Source organism: Coregonus clupeaformis, chromosome 20, assembly GCF_020615455.1.
Source record: "Coregonus clupeaformis isolate EN_2021a chromosome 20, ASM2061545v1, whole genome shotgun sequence".
Classification (NCBI taxonomy): Eukaryota; Metazoa; Chordata; class Actinopteri; order Salmoniformes; family Salmonidae; genus Coregonus; species Coregonus clupeaformis.
Window position 1 is genome coordinate 51,424,379 of NC_059211.1, and position 14,264 is coordinate 51,438,642.

At 45.2% G+C, this 14,264-nt stretch overlaps 1 protein-coding gene across 1 annotated transcript; it reads right to left on the reverse strand.

Annotated features, from left to right (window-relative positions):
* Nucleotides 1–2,345: 2,345 nt before the first annotated feature.
* jupa (junction plakoglobin a) lies at nucleotides 2,346–12,646 on the reverse strand. The gene is given in 18 exon segments (XM_045205551.1): nucleotides 2,346–3,053; nucleotides 3,239–3,388; nucleotides 3,813–3,855; nucleotides 4,235–4,356; nucleotides 5,346–5,496; nucleotides 5,617–5,736; nucleotides 7,567–7,719; nucleotides 8,074–8,412; nucleotides 8,737–8,840; nucleotides 9,073–9,217; nucleotides 9,655–9,720; nucleotides 9,722–9,857; nucleotides 10,175–10,413; nucleotides 11,298–11,551; nucleotides 11,807–11,948; nucleotides 11,950–11,978; nucleotides 12,391–12,443; nucleotides 12,598–12,646. Coding segments are annotated over 16 exon segments (2,199 nt in total). The 5' UTR covers nucleotides 12,404–12,443; nucleotides 12,598–12,646; the 3' UTR covers nucleotides 2,346–3,053; nucleotides 3,239–3,245.
* Nucleotides 12,647–14,264: the final 1,618 nt, after the last annotated feature.

Below are 14,264 nucleotides of genomic sequence, written 5' to 3' on the forward strand. Positions count from 1 at the left end.
CAGAACTGCAGAAAACTGGGTTCTACATTCCATTTCAACATGGGTGAAAACTCACAACCGCCTGCTTGCCAACACTCAGAGATCATAATGTAGTACAGCTTTTATCATTCTTAGCAGTTTTCATAAACAATGTTGACTGTATTAGCTTGGATAACTACACTGCTGTTATTCATTTTTTATATGAACGTGATTTACTATAGCAAACCATGTAGTGGGCTGCCGCACTTTGTTTTTCAAATGAAGGAGTGGGCCTTTAATTGTCATCACAATTCTATTCTCTCTACACAGTATGAGCACACTGCCTCTAAAAGGAGTCTCTCTGGGGAGAAAGCAAAGGGGGGCACTGTCTCGAAAAGGAGTCTGGGGAGAGAGTGGAGGGGGGCACTGTCTCGAAAAGGAGTCTTTCTGGGGAGAAAGCAGAGGGGGGCACTGCATCGAAAAAGGAGTCTGGGGAGAGAGCGGAGGGGGGCACTGCCTCGAAAAGGAGTCTTTCTGGGGAGAAAGCAGAGGGGGGCACTGCATCGAAAAAGGAGTCTGGGAAGAGAGCGGAGGGGGGAACAGCCTCGAAAAGGAGTCTTCCTGGGGAGAAAGCAGAGGGGGGCACTGCATCCGAAAAAGGAGTCTGGGGAGAGAGCGGAGGGGGGAACAGCCTCCAAAAAATGGGGCTCTGATGGAGTTGATACGTACAATGAAGCTGGAAGGTGAGTTGCATGTATGGGACTGACACAGATTCCTAACAGCACATCTATCACAAATATTGATATTAATTGTAGAGCTCAGAAGTTATATTACATCATAAGGCAGAAGTAGCCTGGGTACCAATCTGTTTGTGCCATCATGGCTTGATGGCACAAACAGATTGGTACCCAGGCTAAGTCAGAAGACATTATAGACTGAAGATATGTCTCTGTTGTGTTGAAGCCAAATCCAGCAGGAGAGACCAGTCTCACCTGTACCCAGCTGTCTGTCCATGAAAACAGACGTCTATTGATCTTCCGTTCAACTTCAAGACGAAAAATATATCTACTGCTCAACAGCTTGTCTGGTTTGTGGTCTCTTGTTCTGCTCGTTTGTTTCTAATATATATTTTGAAGCAAACAGTAAATCACCAACTTCCTGTAGTTTTAGGAGTTACATTGAATGTGCTTCTTTACAGGGCCCAGCAGCAGAGACCAGACTGACCTGTACCCAGCTGTCTGTCCATGAACAGTGACCAGTCAATGGGACATCAAGAACACTTCAGGAATGGGAACACTGGACATGGGTAAGAATTTCTCACAGTTTTATAGTCTTTATGTCTCCACATTAAAGCATGGTTTCAGGACTCCCCTATGTCTGACTGTAGGTCAAAGTTGTCTGCTGACAGGATCCAACAGGAGAGAGACGATTCCCCTGGACCCAGCTGGTCAATGGCTCATCCTAAAACACAATTCAGGGAGGAAGGCATTTCTACTGATCAAAGGTGAGTGCTTCAGATCTTAGACCTAGACAGACAATTGCTGTATTTTACCATGTGCCAGATATTTTCTGGGGGGGAAGATGATTATCGATAAGGTAGCACTTGTGATGAGTGTTATGTCTTGTTGTGTGCAGAGACCAGCAAGAGAGATCAGTCAGACATTCCCCGTGGCCGGTCTTCGCAGAAGTACATAAATACATTTATTTTTCTACTCCGCTTCACCTACAGCAAATATTTGTTTTTGAAAAAGATGTGTTGGCCTATTGTGTTTTTGAAAATGTTCAACTTAAGAGTTATTAAGCATCATGAGACAATTGTAATGTTTTATCTGGAAGTTTTACCTTATAAGGTGTGCACAGATCACAGCCTTAAATGACACGTAATTTAGGAAATAATTTAGGGTATATGTTGCACATTAATGTAGGCTAATTTGGAGTATTATAAAATCACATACTATAGCCAGGTCTCTGGACAATTGAACTTCTATTACATGGTCTCCGGTTTCTCAACAGCCACTAGATGGAGCCACAAGCCATTTTATGTAGAGAAAATGTCTGGAGGAGAAAGTGCTGTTGAAGAGAATGTGACTGTTTTGGCTGAGAGACTACTGAAAATGTTATCCCGCTAGAGAGTGATGTCATAAATACATGATGATGTAAGTAACTACTACAGTCCCAAGAAGGGTGGCGGTTCTGACATCAGCAGCACTGGCTATGCATCATCATCGTTGGATAAAGAGAGTACTTTCCCTAAATTTGGGTAGGAAAGATGTACTTGCCTCTATGCTATACAGAGCAAAAAACAGTATGGCATTGCCCCAGATATTCAGTATTTCCCCAGACTCAATATTCCCTACAGTAAAATCATTATCAATACCCAGTCTGCCTGTACTTTAATATATTCTTTATTTTCTTAAACAAAATTGAAGTAAAAACATTATGTAGAAAGACAAATTCCCTGTCAGTAGCATTCGACCGAAGGTTCTTGATTTCGGGCCTCCAGTAGAATCCCATCTATTGGGTTGTTCTCTTCTACTGTGTGAGAGTCCATGTAAGAATATTACACCACTAGCTCATGAATTAACTCACTACTAACTTGTGAATTAACTCATGCAGACTCTCGAGAGACACAGTGGGAAGAATGTTAACAGCAAATAGTGTTAAAAGAAACAGTTAAAACAGCAGTGTCCATTACAAAGGCTGAAGAAAGGAAACATGAGCAGGTGAGCTGTACAGTACACATCGTTGTCGAGTCACCTCTGGCAGTGTTTTCAACTAGTATTGAGAAAAAAAAAAGGAAGCTACATGATTATCATCACAAAATAAAATCTCTTTGGCATAGATTACCCATCGAAAAGCACACACACCCTTAAAACGTCTTCGACTAAAAACCTATGTGCATCATCATCATTATTCTTAGAAAACAGAAGGTAAGCCCTGTTAGATTCCGAGTCCCACAGTCAGTGATAATTGCATATATTACATGGAGGTGAGCAGAGACAGATTGACATCACTCCATTTGAAGATTCTCTCTGTGATTTCTCCTCTTCTTCTGCTGCTTCACCCCATCTCTCATCTTCTCATCCCTTCAGTGTCTGTAGAGAGAACAGTGCATCTTTATTAAAAAGCGCTCCAACTGGTTGACTTGAGGTGTGTGACTTGTTTTTAGAATAATAGGTGTATGTATGTTGGTATGTAACTAATGGCTGCTGTGTCTTAGTGTGTCTGCCCTTGACAATAAGAGCGTGTGTAAATGTGTCTATTGGGTGTATTCACTAACCCTTGTCCTAATAGTGGTCAGCATATCCCGGTTGCCTCATGTCGTAGGTCACGCCACCGCTCTGGTATTCAACATCGGACATGCCCATCTCCCCATCCATGGGCATGTCAGCAGGGTAGTCTCCATAATGGTTGTAGCCTGCGTCCAGCTCTGAAACACACATAGTTAGATCAACACTTTGCAAAAATAGTTACATTTCTGGAGATAAGAGACCCTTGTACTTCATTCATAAAAAATGGGAGGCCAAACGTTTAAATTAACTGTTGAAGTTATATAGATCAATTGCTTTTTCTCTCCTTAACAATACAGTATAATCATATCATAAAAATCCTATACATGTCAGAAATACAAATATAGAAAAACAATACATTGATTGTAACATTAACTTTACACAGAAACCGCTCATTGGAACAGTGACTAACTAGCACCTGAACCCACTGGCACACATGAATCCAGACAATAGAGCTAAGGCCTGCGTTCTGTTCTGCCCCATGTTACAGTGTCAGTCAGCCAGTCAGTATGGGGCTGAGGAATGTGCAGTATGGGCACCTTTTCGCCAGAGTGAGTTACTCACCGTCTGCTGGGTAGCCTGCCTCCATGGGGACAGCGTTGTGGGCCTGGGGAGGGGTCACGAGGTGAAAGGTCAAAATTAAGTCAGCGATTTGCCCATATATGGATGACAGAAACTGTGTCAAATTGCCAACGCTTTCGCCTGTTTTCTTAAACTGTATCGTCTACCTACAGACCGTATATCTCTACCTTTCTCTTAGTAAAAACTTTACACTTTGCAATTTTACAGAAACTAATATACCTCACATGTAAGAATCTACGAAAATGTAATACATGCATTTTTATCAATGTTAAATTACCGCTAGAAGCAAAGTATTTTCTTCAGTTAATCAGAATTGAGAGAAGCTGCAGTTTGTCATTAGATCCTGCAGTGACTCCCTCCTCGCCACAGAGGGCGCTAGAGGCCTCGAGCATAGCTCCACTCACCATTTCCCAAGCGGCGGGGTCGTGCTTGAACAGGGAGTGCGTGAGCTCCACGGACACACGCTTCTTGTAGTCGGAGTTCTTGTCCTCGGAGATGCGGAAGAGGACAGCGGCTGCATAGGTGGCTGGGAGAGAGGAGACATGGTTACTAACAGTCAGATTATCACACGGACACATTGATTGGCTGACAAAGTTCATATACACCCAGATCTGAGAGGATGTATCAGCAGGACGCAAATGGCTACAGTGTGTAATGCTACTTCTCAAACCTTGTCTCATTCAACAATTGAGTTAAGAGATCAGATGTGGCCCAGACTCAATAATTGGTCAATGAAGTGCAAGAGAGATGAAAGCCAGCAGAGACTTGCGCCCGTTGAGGCTCCCCTGGTTTATGGAAATGCAGCCCATTATGCAGTCAATGACTAAAAAAAAGCATTCTCTTCCTGATCATAACTTCCTCTCAATGACGCCAAACAACAACCTCCGAATCTATCCACATAGACCGCAAGGCCCTCCAGCGGGTGGTGAAAACGGCTCAGTACATCACTGGTGACGTGCTTCCACCCATCCAGGAAATCTACTCGAAACAGTGCCTGAGGAAGGCATGCAGCAGCATCATCAAGGACCCCACACCCCCCAGCCACGAGCTGTTCTCTCCCTTACCGTCGGGCAGACGGTATCGGAGCATGAGGTCTGATACCAACAGGCTCAGAAACAGTTTCTATCTACAAGCCATCAGACTGCTGAACACTTGAACTGGACTGACCACCTGCTCTGATTCTCCACACATCACAACTGCTGCTACCAGCTTAATATACTGCTCTGTTTATAGACTTCCCCCCCATCCCCAAAACACATGTAAATATTAGACTATAAATTGTACCTTCCTGTATTATATTTATGCTAAAATGTTTATTCTACTCTACTGCCAGTTACTTTAGGTTCGTACTCTTATTTTTGACTATTTCTTATTGTCGTTGCATTGTCCAGAAGGAACATGCAAGTAAGCATTTCGTTGGACGATATATAACATTCGTACACCGTACATACGACTAATAAAAACTTGAAACTAGTGATGCATCATAAATCACGTGTTCAGTAGGGGTCGTCTCACCGATGCCCTCGTTGTTAGAGTGCAGCAGCTCCATGAGTGGTGCCGAGGCGCCCTCTGCGTCGATCATCTCCGCAGAGTGTTTGTCCAGGGCCAGCTCACACAGAGCCCCCGCTGACACGCGCTTCACGTTCTCCACTGGAGAGTACAGCAGCTAGGTAGGAGGAGGGAGACAATGGTTAACACGCATCTACAGGAGATAAAAGCAGCAACATGTATAGATATTGAGGTCTTAAAAGTAAACAACAAATCTTTGAGATAAAAAAGCTCTTACCTGTACAAAGAGTGGGATGGTCTGCATGTTGGCGATCTCTCCCCTGTTGATGGGGTCTCTTGCCATGATGTGCAGGGCCCCTGTGCACCCCTCCACAATTTCCTCCATCCTCACGCCATCCTGAGAGAGAGAGAGAGCGAGAGAGCGAGAGAGCGAGAGAGCGAGAGAGCGAGAGAGCGAGAGAGCGAGAGAGCGAGAGAGCGAGAGCGAGAGAGCGAGAGAGCGAGAGCGAGAGAGAGAGCGAGAGAGCGAGAGAGAGAGAGAGAGAGAGAGAGCAAGAGTCAGTCAGTAACAGACTAGGGGGGTTAAGAATAGGGCGAATTACTGATGTAACAGTTGGACACACACATATACAGTGGGGAGAACAAGTATTTGATACACTGCCGATTTTGCAGGTTTTCCTACTTACAAAGCATGTAGAGGTCTGTAATTTTTATCATAGGTACACTTCAACTGTGAGAGACGGAATCTAAAACAAAAATCCAGAAAATCACATCGTATGATTTTTAAGTAATTAATTTGCATTTTATTGCATGACATAAGTATTTGATACATCAGAAAAGCAGAACTTAATATTTGGTACAGACACCTTTGTTTGCAATTACAGAGATCATACGTTTCCTGTAGGTCTTGACCAGGTTTGCACACACTGCAGCAGGGATTTTGGCCCAATCCTCCATACAGACCTTCTCCAGATCCTTCAGGTTTCTGGGCTGTCGCTGGGCAATACAGACTTTCAGCTCCCTCCAAAGATTTTCTATTGGGTTCAGGTCTGGAGACTGGCTAGGCCACTCCAGGACCTTGAGATGCTTCTTACGGAGCTTCTCCTTATTTGCCCTGGCTGTGTGCGTCGGGTCGTTGTCATGCTGGAAGACCCAGCCATGACCCATCTTCAATACTCTTACTGAGGGAAGGAGGTTGTTGGCCAAGATCTCGCGATACATGGCCCCATCCATCCTCCCCTCAATACGGTGCAGTCGTCCTGTCCCCTTTGCAGAAAAGCATCCCCAAAGAATGATGTTTCCACCTCCATGCTTCACGGTTGGGATGGTGTTCTTGGGGTTGTACTCATCCTTCTTCTTCCTCCAAACACGGCGAGTGGAGTTTTGACCAAAAAGCTCAATTTTTGTCTCATCAGACCACATGACCTTCTCACATTCCTCCTCTGGATCATCCAGATGGTCATTGGCAAACTTCAGACGGGCCTGGATATGCGCTGGCTTGATTAGGGGGACCTTGCGTGCGCTGCAGGATTTTAATCCATGACGGCGTAGTGTGTTACTAATGGTTTTCTTTGAGACTGTGGTCCCAGCTCTCTTCAGGTCATTGACCAGGTCCTGCCGTGTAGTTCTGGGCTGATCCCTCACCTTCCTCATGATCATTGATGCCCCACGAGGTGAGATCTTGCATGGAGCCCCAGACCGAGGGTGATTGACCGTCATCTTGAACTTCTTCCATTTTCTAATAATTGCGCCAACAGTTGTTGCCTTCTCACCAAGCTGCTTGCCTATTGTCCTGTAGCCCATCCCAGCTTTGTGCAGGTCTACAATTTTATCCCTGATGTCCTTACGCAGCTCTCTGGTCTTGGCCATTGTGGAGAGGTTGGAGTCTGTTTGATTGAGTGTGTGGACAGGTGTCTTTTATACAGGTAACGAGTTCAAACAGGTGCAGTTAACACAGGTAATGAGTGGAGAACAGGAGGGCTTCTTAAAGAAAAACTAACAGGTCTGTGAGAGCCGGAATTCTTACTGGTTGGTAGGTGATCAAATACCGTCTCTCATAGTTGAAGTGTACCTATGATAAAAATGACAGACCTCTACATGCTTTGTAAGTAGGAAAACCTGCAAAATCGGCAGTGTATCAAATACTTGTTCTCCCCACTGTATATAGATAGATATGTGTTTTAAGTCAATGATGCATTTAAGTACATAGATCTGTTTTTACATCTACCTGGTATGTCTGCTGTGCGGCGGAGCCGTGTTTCTGGGCGTCCTGGTGGGCTTTGAGCAGCAGATTGACCAGGCGGGGGATGGCCCCCGCATCCCTCAGAGGGGTCTGGTTGTCTGGGCACAGTGCCAGGTTACGGATCAGACCAACCACAGCCTGAGGACAAGAGAGAGGCGGGGTTAGAGACGGACGCCATTTTGATTGGGGATCACAAAGAAAGCAACATTCTTTTTGGTTAGAGACCGTTTGTTTTACAAATATTACCCATCTCGTCATCGTTTATAGTTTCTCTCCCTCACTCACCTTCCCTCTACCTCCCTCTCCCCGTTATCTCTTCTTCCTTATGCCTCATTTTCCTCCTTCCATCACAACCTTGTCTTCCTCTTTCCCTCTCTCCTAATGCCTCATACTTCTCACCTCATGGCGAATTAAGCAGCCGGTTATATGAATGGTAAGCCCTCTCCCTGGGCAACCATCTGTCAACTATTCATCTCTCTCTCCCCCGCTCACCTTAATGACCGGCCAGTAGTAGGGCTGGTTGAGCAGCTTGACGATAGCGGGAATACCATAATGCATGCGCACAGCATTCTGGGCCACCTCAGCATCGGAATGGCGCGATGTCAGGTGACGCAGGGCGCACACGGCCGGCTCCGCCACGTCCTCCTTCTCTCCCGCCCTCAGGATGGCGTGGATGAGCGCCTCGATGCCGTTGCCCTGGGTGACCATGGCCTTGTTGCGAGCGTTGTTGCAGGTGAGGTTGGAGAGGATGCCAGTGGAGCAGGTGAGCATGTTGACGTCGTCAGAGCTCAGGAGACCAACGAGGGTCTGAAGAAGACTGTCCAGACCCTCCTAGAGAGAAAGAGAGAGATATTTGTTTATCTGTAATATATTAGAGGTTATTAAAAACATTGCTGTTGCAATAAATAAATAAATAAAGTAGATTTTCAAATAAATAAGAACATTTAGAGTAAATGCAAGTGAGGTAAAAAGAGTAAGTAAAAAGGTCAGAGGTTAGGACAGACACGAGTAGGTCAGAGGTTAGGACAGACACGAGTAGGTCAGAGGTTAGGACAGACACGAGTAGGTCAGAGGTTAGGACAGACACGAGAGAAACAGACAGCAGGGGTGGAAACAGCCTCTATATGGCTCTCGGTTGGATGGTAGAAGTCTCACCTGTTTAGTGGCGGCATCAGACAGGTTCCTCAGGGTCCACAGACAGTTCTGCATCAGACGCTGACTGGAGCCTGTCAGGTGCATCCCCAGAGCCTGCATCCCACCTGACAGAGGGAAACAGAGAGGATAGATAGATAGAATGTGTATGAGAGGGTGGGAGAGAGAGAGAGAATCTCTTCTCTAACTCCTTTTACTGCAAAATATGTATGTCATTCATAATCTCATAGTATCACAACTGAAAATAAATGCCCATTTCTATTCATTAAAACCACAGTATCACTCAAATCTACAAACAAGTAACTATAAATACACACACCCTATATTTCAAACACTCACCAGCATCCACGATGGCAGGTTTGTTGCTGGGGCAGACAGAGAGCACTTTGAGCACGCGGCTGGTGGTCCACAGGAGCTTCTCATAGCTGTAGTTCCTCATGATGTGGACCAGGCCCTCCGGACCGCTGTTAGCCAGGATGATTAGCTGAGAGAGAGAGGGACGATGGGAAATGGAGTTTAACAATATGAATCAAGTGATAGCATTTCTATGAGCAGCAAACAGTGTGGACATTCACTTTTAGTCCAGCTCGTAGCATGTTTGGATGTGCCCAATTCCTCACTTTCTATTAGGGGTTAAGGTGTTAAAAAGGTCAAAGGGTCAAAACATGTATCACTCCTACCCAAACATGCACTTACACATTAAACCACAGGCAAGCACACACAGGGCAGACATCCCTACCCGGCCACACCCATCTCATATCCTCACATGCACTCACAGAATTACTATGGCAACCACACCCATGCCAACACAGGGCTATCACTCAAACACACACTCTCATTCACAACATCAACATGGATAACATTCACACCCCTTACACATTTACCCACCCCACCCCACCCTCACTCCTCCCACCCACACACCTTGCTCTCCTGGTTGCCATAGGACAGCAGCTGCAGGCAGTCTGTGGTGATGGCCAGGAACTTTGGGGTTGCTCTTCTTCAGCAGAGGCACCATTCTCTGCAGGCCGTCGGCCAGGCGCACCGCCATCTTGGCTCCCTCCTGGTGCAGCAGCAGGTTGTGGAGGGTGGTGATGGCATAGAACAGCACAGACTCCATGGGAGAACTGACAGAGGGAGAGAGAGAGGGAGAATGTTATCTTAAGGATTTAGATAGATAAACATAGTTTATCGAGTCTTACTATTAAATGCTTTGTCAATCTTGTGGTTGTATTGAGAGAGAAAGCTTGCGAGTCAAAGAGAAGAGCGAAAAGAGAAAGAAAGAGAGAGAGACCGACACCATCTTTCATCCATTCATGTCATCGCTCACCCACCGATGGACACACAGAGGTAGAAGAGAGGAAGAGTGCAAGGGACACGACGATGCGCGCCACACTCTCTCCCCCCTCCATACCATCTCTCAACCGTCTCCTCAGACTCCTACCTGAGCATGCGGACCAGGGCAGGGATGCCCCCGCACTTGAAGATGGAGAGCAGACCCTCTCTCTGGTGGGACAGGTTGTGGAGGATGCTGGCTGTAGCCCGGGCTGTCTCCATGTCCCCAGTGTTCTGCATGGCCCGCACCACCGCCGCCACCATCTGGGGAGACGACATCAGCGCCCGGCGAGACGCCTCCTTACGGGTCAGCTGGTTGACGATCAGGGAGGCTTTGTTGACCACCACCTGGAAGACGTACAGGGGGTTTGGTTAGTTTGAATGGAGGGAAAATGCAGAGCTATTGAGGGCAAGGGTTGACTAGAAGTATAGCAATGTGAATGAATGACAGCCAGGTTGACTACCACCTAATGGGGGGGGGGGGGTGCTTGGTGTAGATAAAGTGTAGATAAAGACAAATACACGTGCAAAGCAGGGTTGACCTCAATTCAGAATTGAATTGAGAATGCCTCAAATTCCAATTCAATTATTGAATTTGAATTGAAAGTAGCAAACAGGATACAGAATTACAATTAAAATTTGAATGAAAGGAAATATAATTGAATTCTGTGAAATTCAATGAAATTCGAAATCCTTTTCTATTCTATAATGGGTGCAGTCAAATATAGAGTATATCTAGTAGATAAAATATCAAACATGTTATATACATGCATATAAAATATTGTTGAAACAACTGATTTTGAGGACAAACTTCAAATGAATGATCAAAGGAAAACAAAACCTGAATGTGAATACTCGAAGTTATTTCATATTAATACTACATTTCCCAGAATGCATTACTTTAACCCTCAAGTTATGAAATCATTGGTGGAAATATAATTGGCTATTCTAAGCACTAAAGTTAAAAGAGTATATGAACATTGTTTCCAGAGAAGTGTGATATATTCTTTGGTACCTCTTGAGTCAATTAAACTTTCATGTTCTATGACTGAGTGGAATTTATTTGAATTGCACAGAATAACATTTTACTTCCTGTCACTCAAACTAAAACAATTTACATTCTGTGTGGCGAATTCAATTCAAACTCATGAGTTGAAAAGGAGTCAATTCCAAAATTCTGAATTGAGCCCAACCCTGACGCAAAGAGCTGTACCAAACAACCTGTACTGTACCTGGTCCTCATCGTTGAGCAGCTTGGTGAGCTCGGGGATGGCACGCGTGGCCAGCTCGGCGTCATCCTGGTAGTTGATGAGGTGGACGATGGCCGTCTTGAGGAGCTGCGAGGGCTCGGCCAGGCGCTGGACGTTGGTCATCTGGGACGGGTCAGTCTGGGTGGACAGGATGGCCGTGCCCTCCATCACCGTTTCTGGGAACATGGCCGCTCGGACACGCTGGGCCCGGGTCAGGGCATACTGAGACTCCACTTCTAAAAGGGAGGGAGGAGAGAGGAAAGGTGGAGAGGGGTTGAGTGGTTTGTATTTTGAGATGGTGGGTTTGAATGATAGTTCAGTATTAAGCAGTAATAAGGTGTGTGTGAATGTTGTTTTTTTTGTGCGCGTGTTTTAACCCCATGGTCCTAAGTGAAATTGAGTGCATGTTTGTGGCAGGTTGTACTTTTGAATGTTAGTTTATGTACATTTGAGTGCGTGTGTATTCAAGCATTAAACAGTGTGCGTCTCACCAGCAGGGTTCTCTGAGACGACGGTGGTGGTGACGGTGCTGTAGTGCTTGGTGCTGTATTCGGTCCCATCGTTATCTGTCCTCACTGTGGTGGCTCCTGACTGGATCCCAGAGTCCCCGGCATAGTATGTCTGCTGCCACTCATTTCACCTTCACCATCCCGTCATTGCCCACTACGAAGGGAAGGAGGGCAGAGAGGTTAGTATGGAAATGCACTTTGATGTAAAATATTATCTATATTTAACACACTTGTTAGTGCCCTCAGGGCTCGCCCACTACAGAGGGAAAGAGGGGAGAGTTATGGGGTTATCATTGACAACACTGCACTTAGCTATTATTCTAATACACTTGTTAATGCACTAGGAGGGAGCACAAAGAGGGGTTATTATGGACAACACTGCACTTGGAAGTGACCTTTTAGCTATTATGCATTTAACGTACTTGTTATTGCACTAGGGGGAAGGCATTGTGTTCAGTTCAACAAAGGAGAGGAAGGAATATGAGGGAGAGGAGGAATTAAGAGAAGAGAATTAAGAGAAGAAGAGGAAGAAAACAAAGGATGAAATTAAAATATGATGAACTCACTCTGCATTTCCATGGTGGCCTCCTGGGCTCAAACCAACAACAATGGAGAACACCTGAAAGACAAACAACAAAAGAGAACATTTAGATAAATAATTAACTTCCAATCATACCACTTAATTATTTTACAGTTTACCTTCTTTATTCTTCTAACCTGTCTTTTTAAAGCTAAACATTATCTAGGCCGTTAAAATATATTTTATTTCATACTCTTTCTCCCAGGTAAGAGTACAGATAGCTGAATGAATGCCCTCCCTCTGAACAGTCCCAGAAATGACAACACCGAGTTAGCAGCAAAGGCTGCTGGGATAGGAGGGGAGAGAGAGGGGGCGGAGAGACAGCTGCAGGACAGGAATGCCTACTGCTCAGCCCCCGCGGCCTTTAACCCTGGGCCGAGACTCCGCCTATCCACACGGCTGTGGGAACTAGACACTTGCCTGCCTGATGGCTGCCGATGCACAGTATCAGCACCCAGAACCCGCTGGACAGGTTTCCCGTGTGTGTCTGTGTCTCTGTGTGTGTGTGAGAAAGTAAGTAGTCATTCATACACACCCTATTCCTCCTAAGACAACACCTTTATGGTGGACACAGTCATACACAGACACACTGTTCCTCCTCAAAACGCCACACCTCCTTCACCTGTAAATACAGGCCCAGTGCTTTATGACCATTTATCACTGGCTGATTTGAAAGAAACACTCCCACCTCTATTCTCTAACAGTTCTTTTCAAACCTTATCAAGTCATTTTTCCCAGCAGTACCCGTCTCTTATCTCGATTCTGCTCCCTCTCTTGTTGTGACCATCGATAATACACCCTCCTCTCCTGAAGTATCCGTCATACAGCTAAAGTGCATTCCTTCTGCAGTGTTGGCTTGGACCTCATCTACTCTTCCCCCACTTAAATGATTACTCTCCTGGTTCACTCAGTTGGGCCAATGTGGTTTCTGCATTATGATGCATTTACACGACACCTGAACATTATACTGCAGCCATGTTAGTTCTCCATTAACATTACATGGGGAATATTTAAACAATGCTATCTAACTGAATGTCTAGAATTGGAACAATATTTGAAAAGTTGGCCTAACTCTAAAGATGTCTCTGACTCCGGTCATTCAGCCTCCTCAGCTGGCACTAGTCGCTTTCTCTCCATACTATCCTATATTCACTCTTTTCCTCTCATTTTGTGCATTTATCTGAAAGTCCATTAATATTTTACCATTAAATACATTTGAACTTGTTCTGTTGGGAGCCATTTTCCCAAAGTGCAAAAGCCAAGTGTGTGAGTATGTCAATGTGTTTAAGCATTTGTTTATGGGAATCTTCTTTTTCATGAGTGTGTGTGTGTGTGTGTGTGTGTGTGACATTCCTAATTCTGATGGTCTTCAGACTCAAAATAACCTCTGGTGCAGGAAAGAGTTAGTTGTCCCACATCCACTCCTCAATATAAACACTCAGTTTCACTGTGAACAAAACGTCACCGACTTCTACACTCAACCCACCACTAACTCAATACATTATCAATGATGGCTCGTTCATTGCAGGAAAATGCGATGGGAGTTACAGACCACTCTACAATGTCACCAGCGTGCGGTTCAGATGTTTGCGGTGATGGGAGTTACTGTAACTGGAGGGATGGGATTTTTTGCTGGGCACAGACATTACTGACGTGTTGTTTGTTGTGTGTGTGTGTGTGTGTGTGTGTGTGTGTTTGTGAACTGGATAGGGTTGTGGGAGAGTCAGTGGGAAGCATGCATGATATAAGAGTCTGTTTGGAGCCATTCTCCCAAAGAGCAAAGGCCAAGTGTGTGAGAGTGTGTCAATGTGTTACATTACATTACATTTCTGTTTACGTGCATCTCATTTTTCATATGCA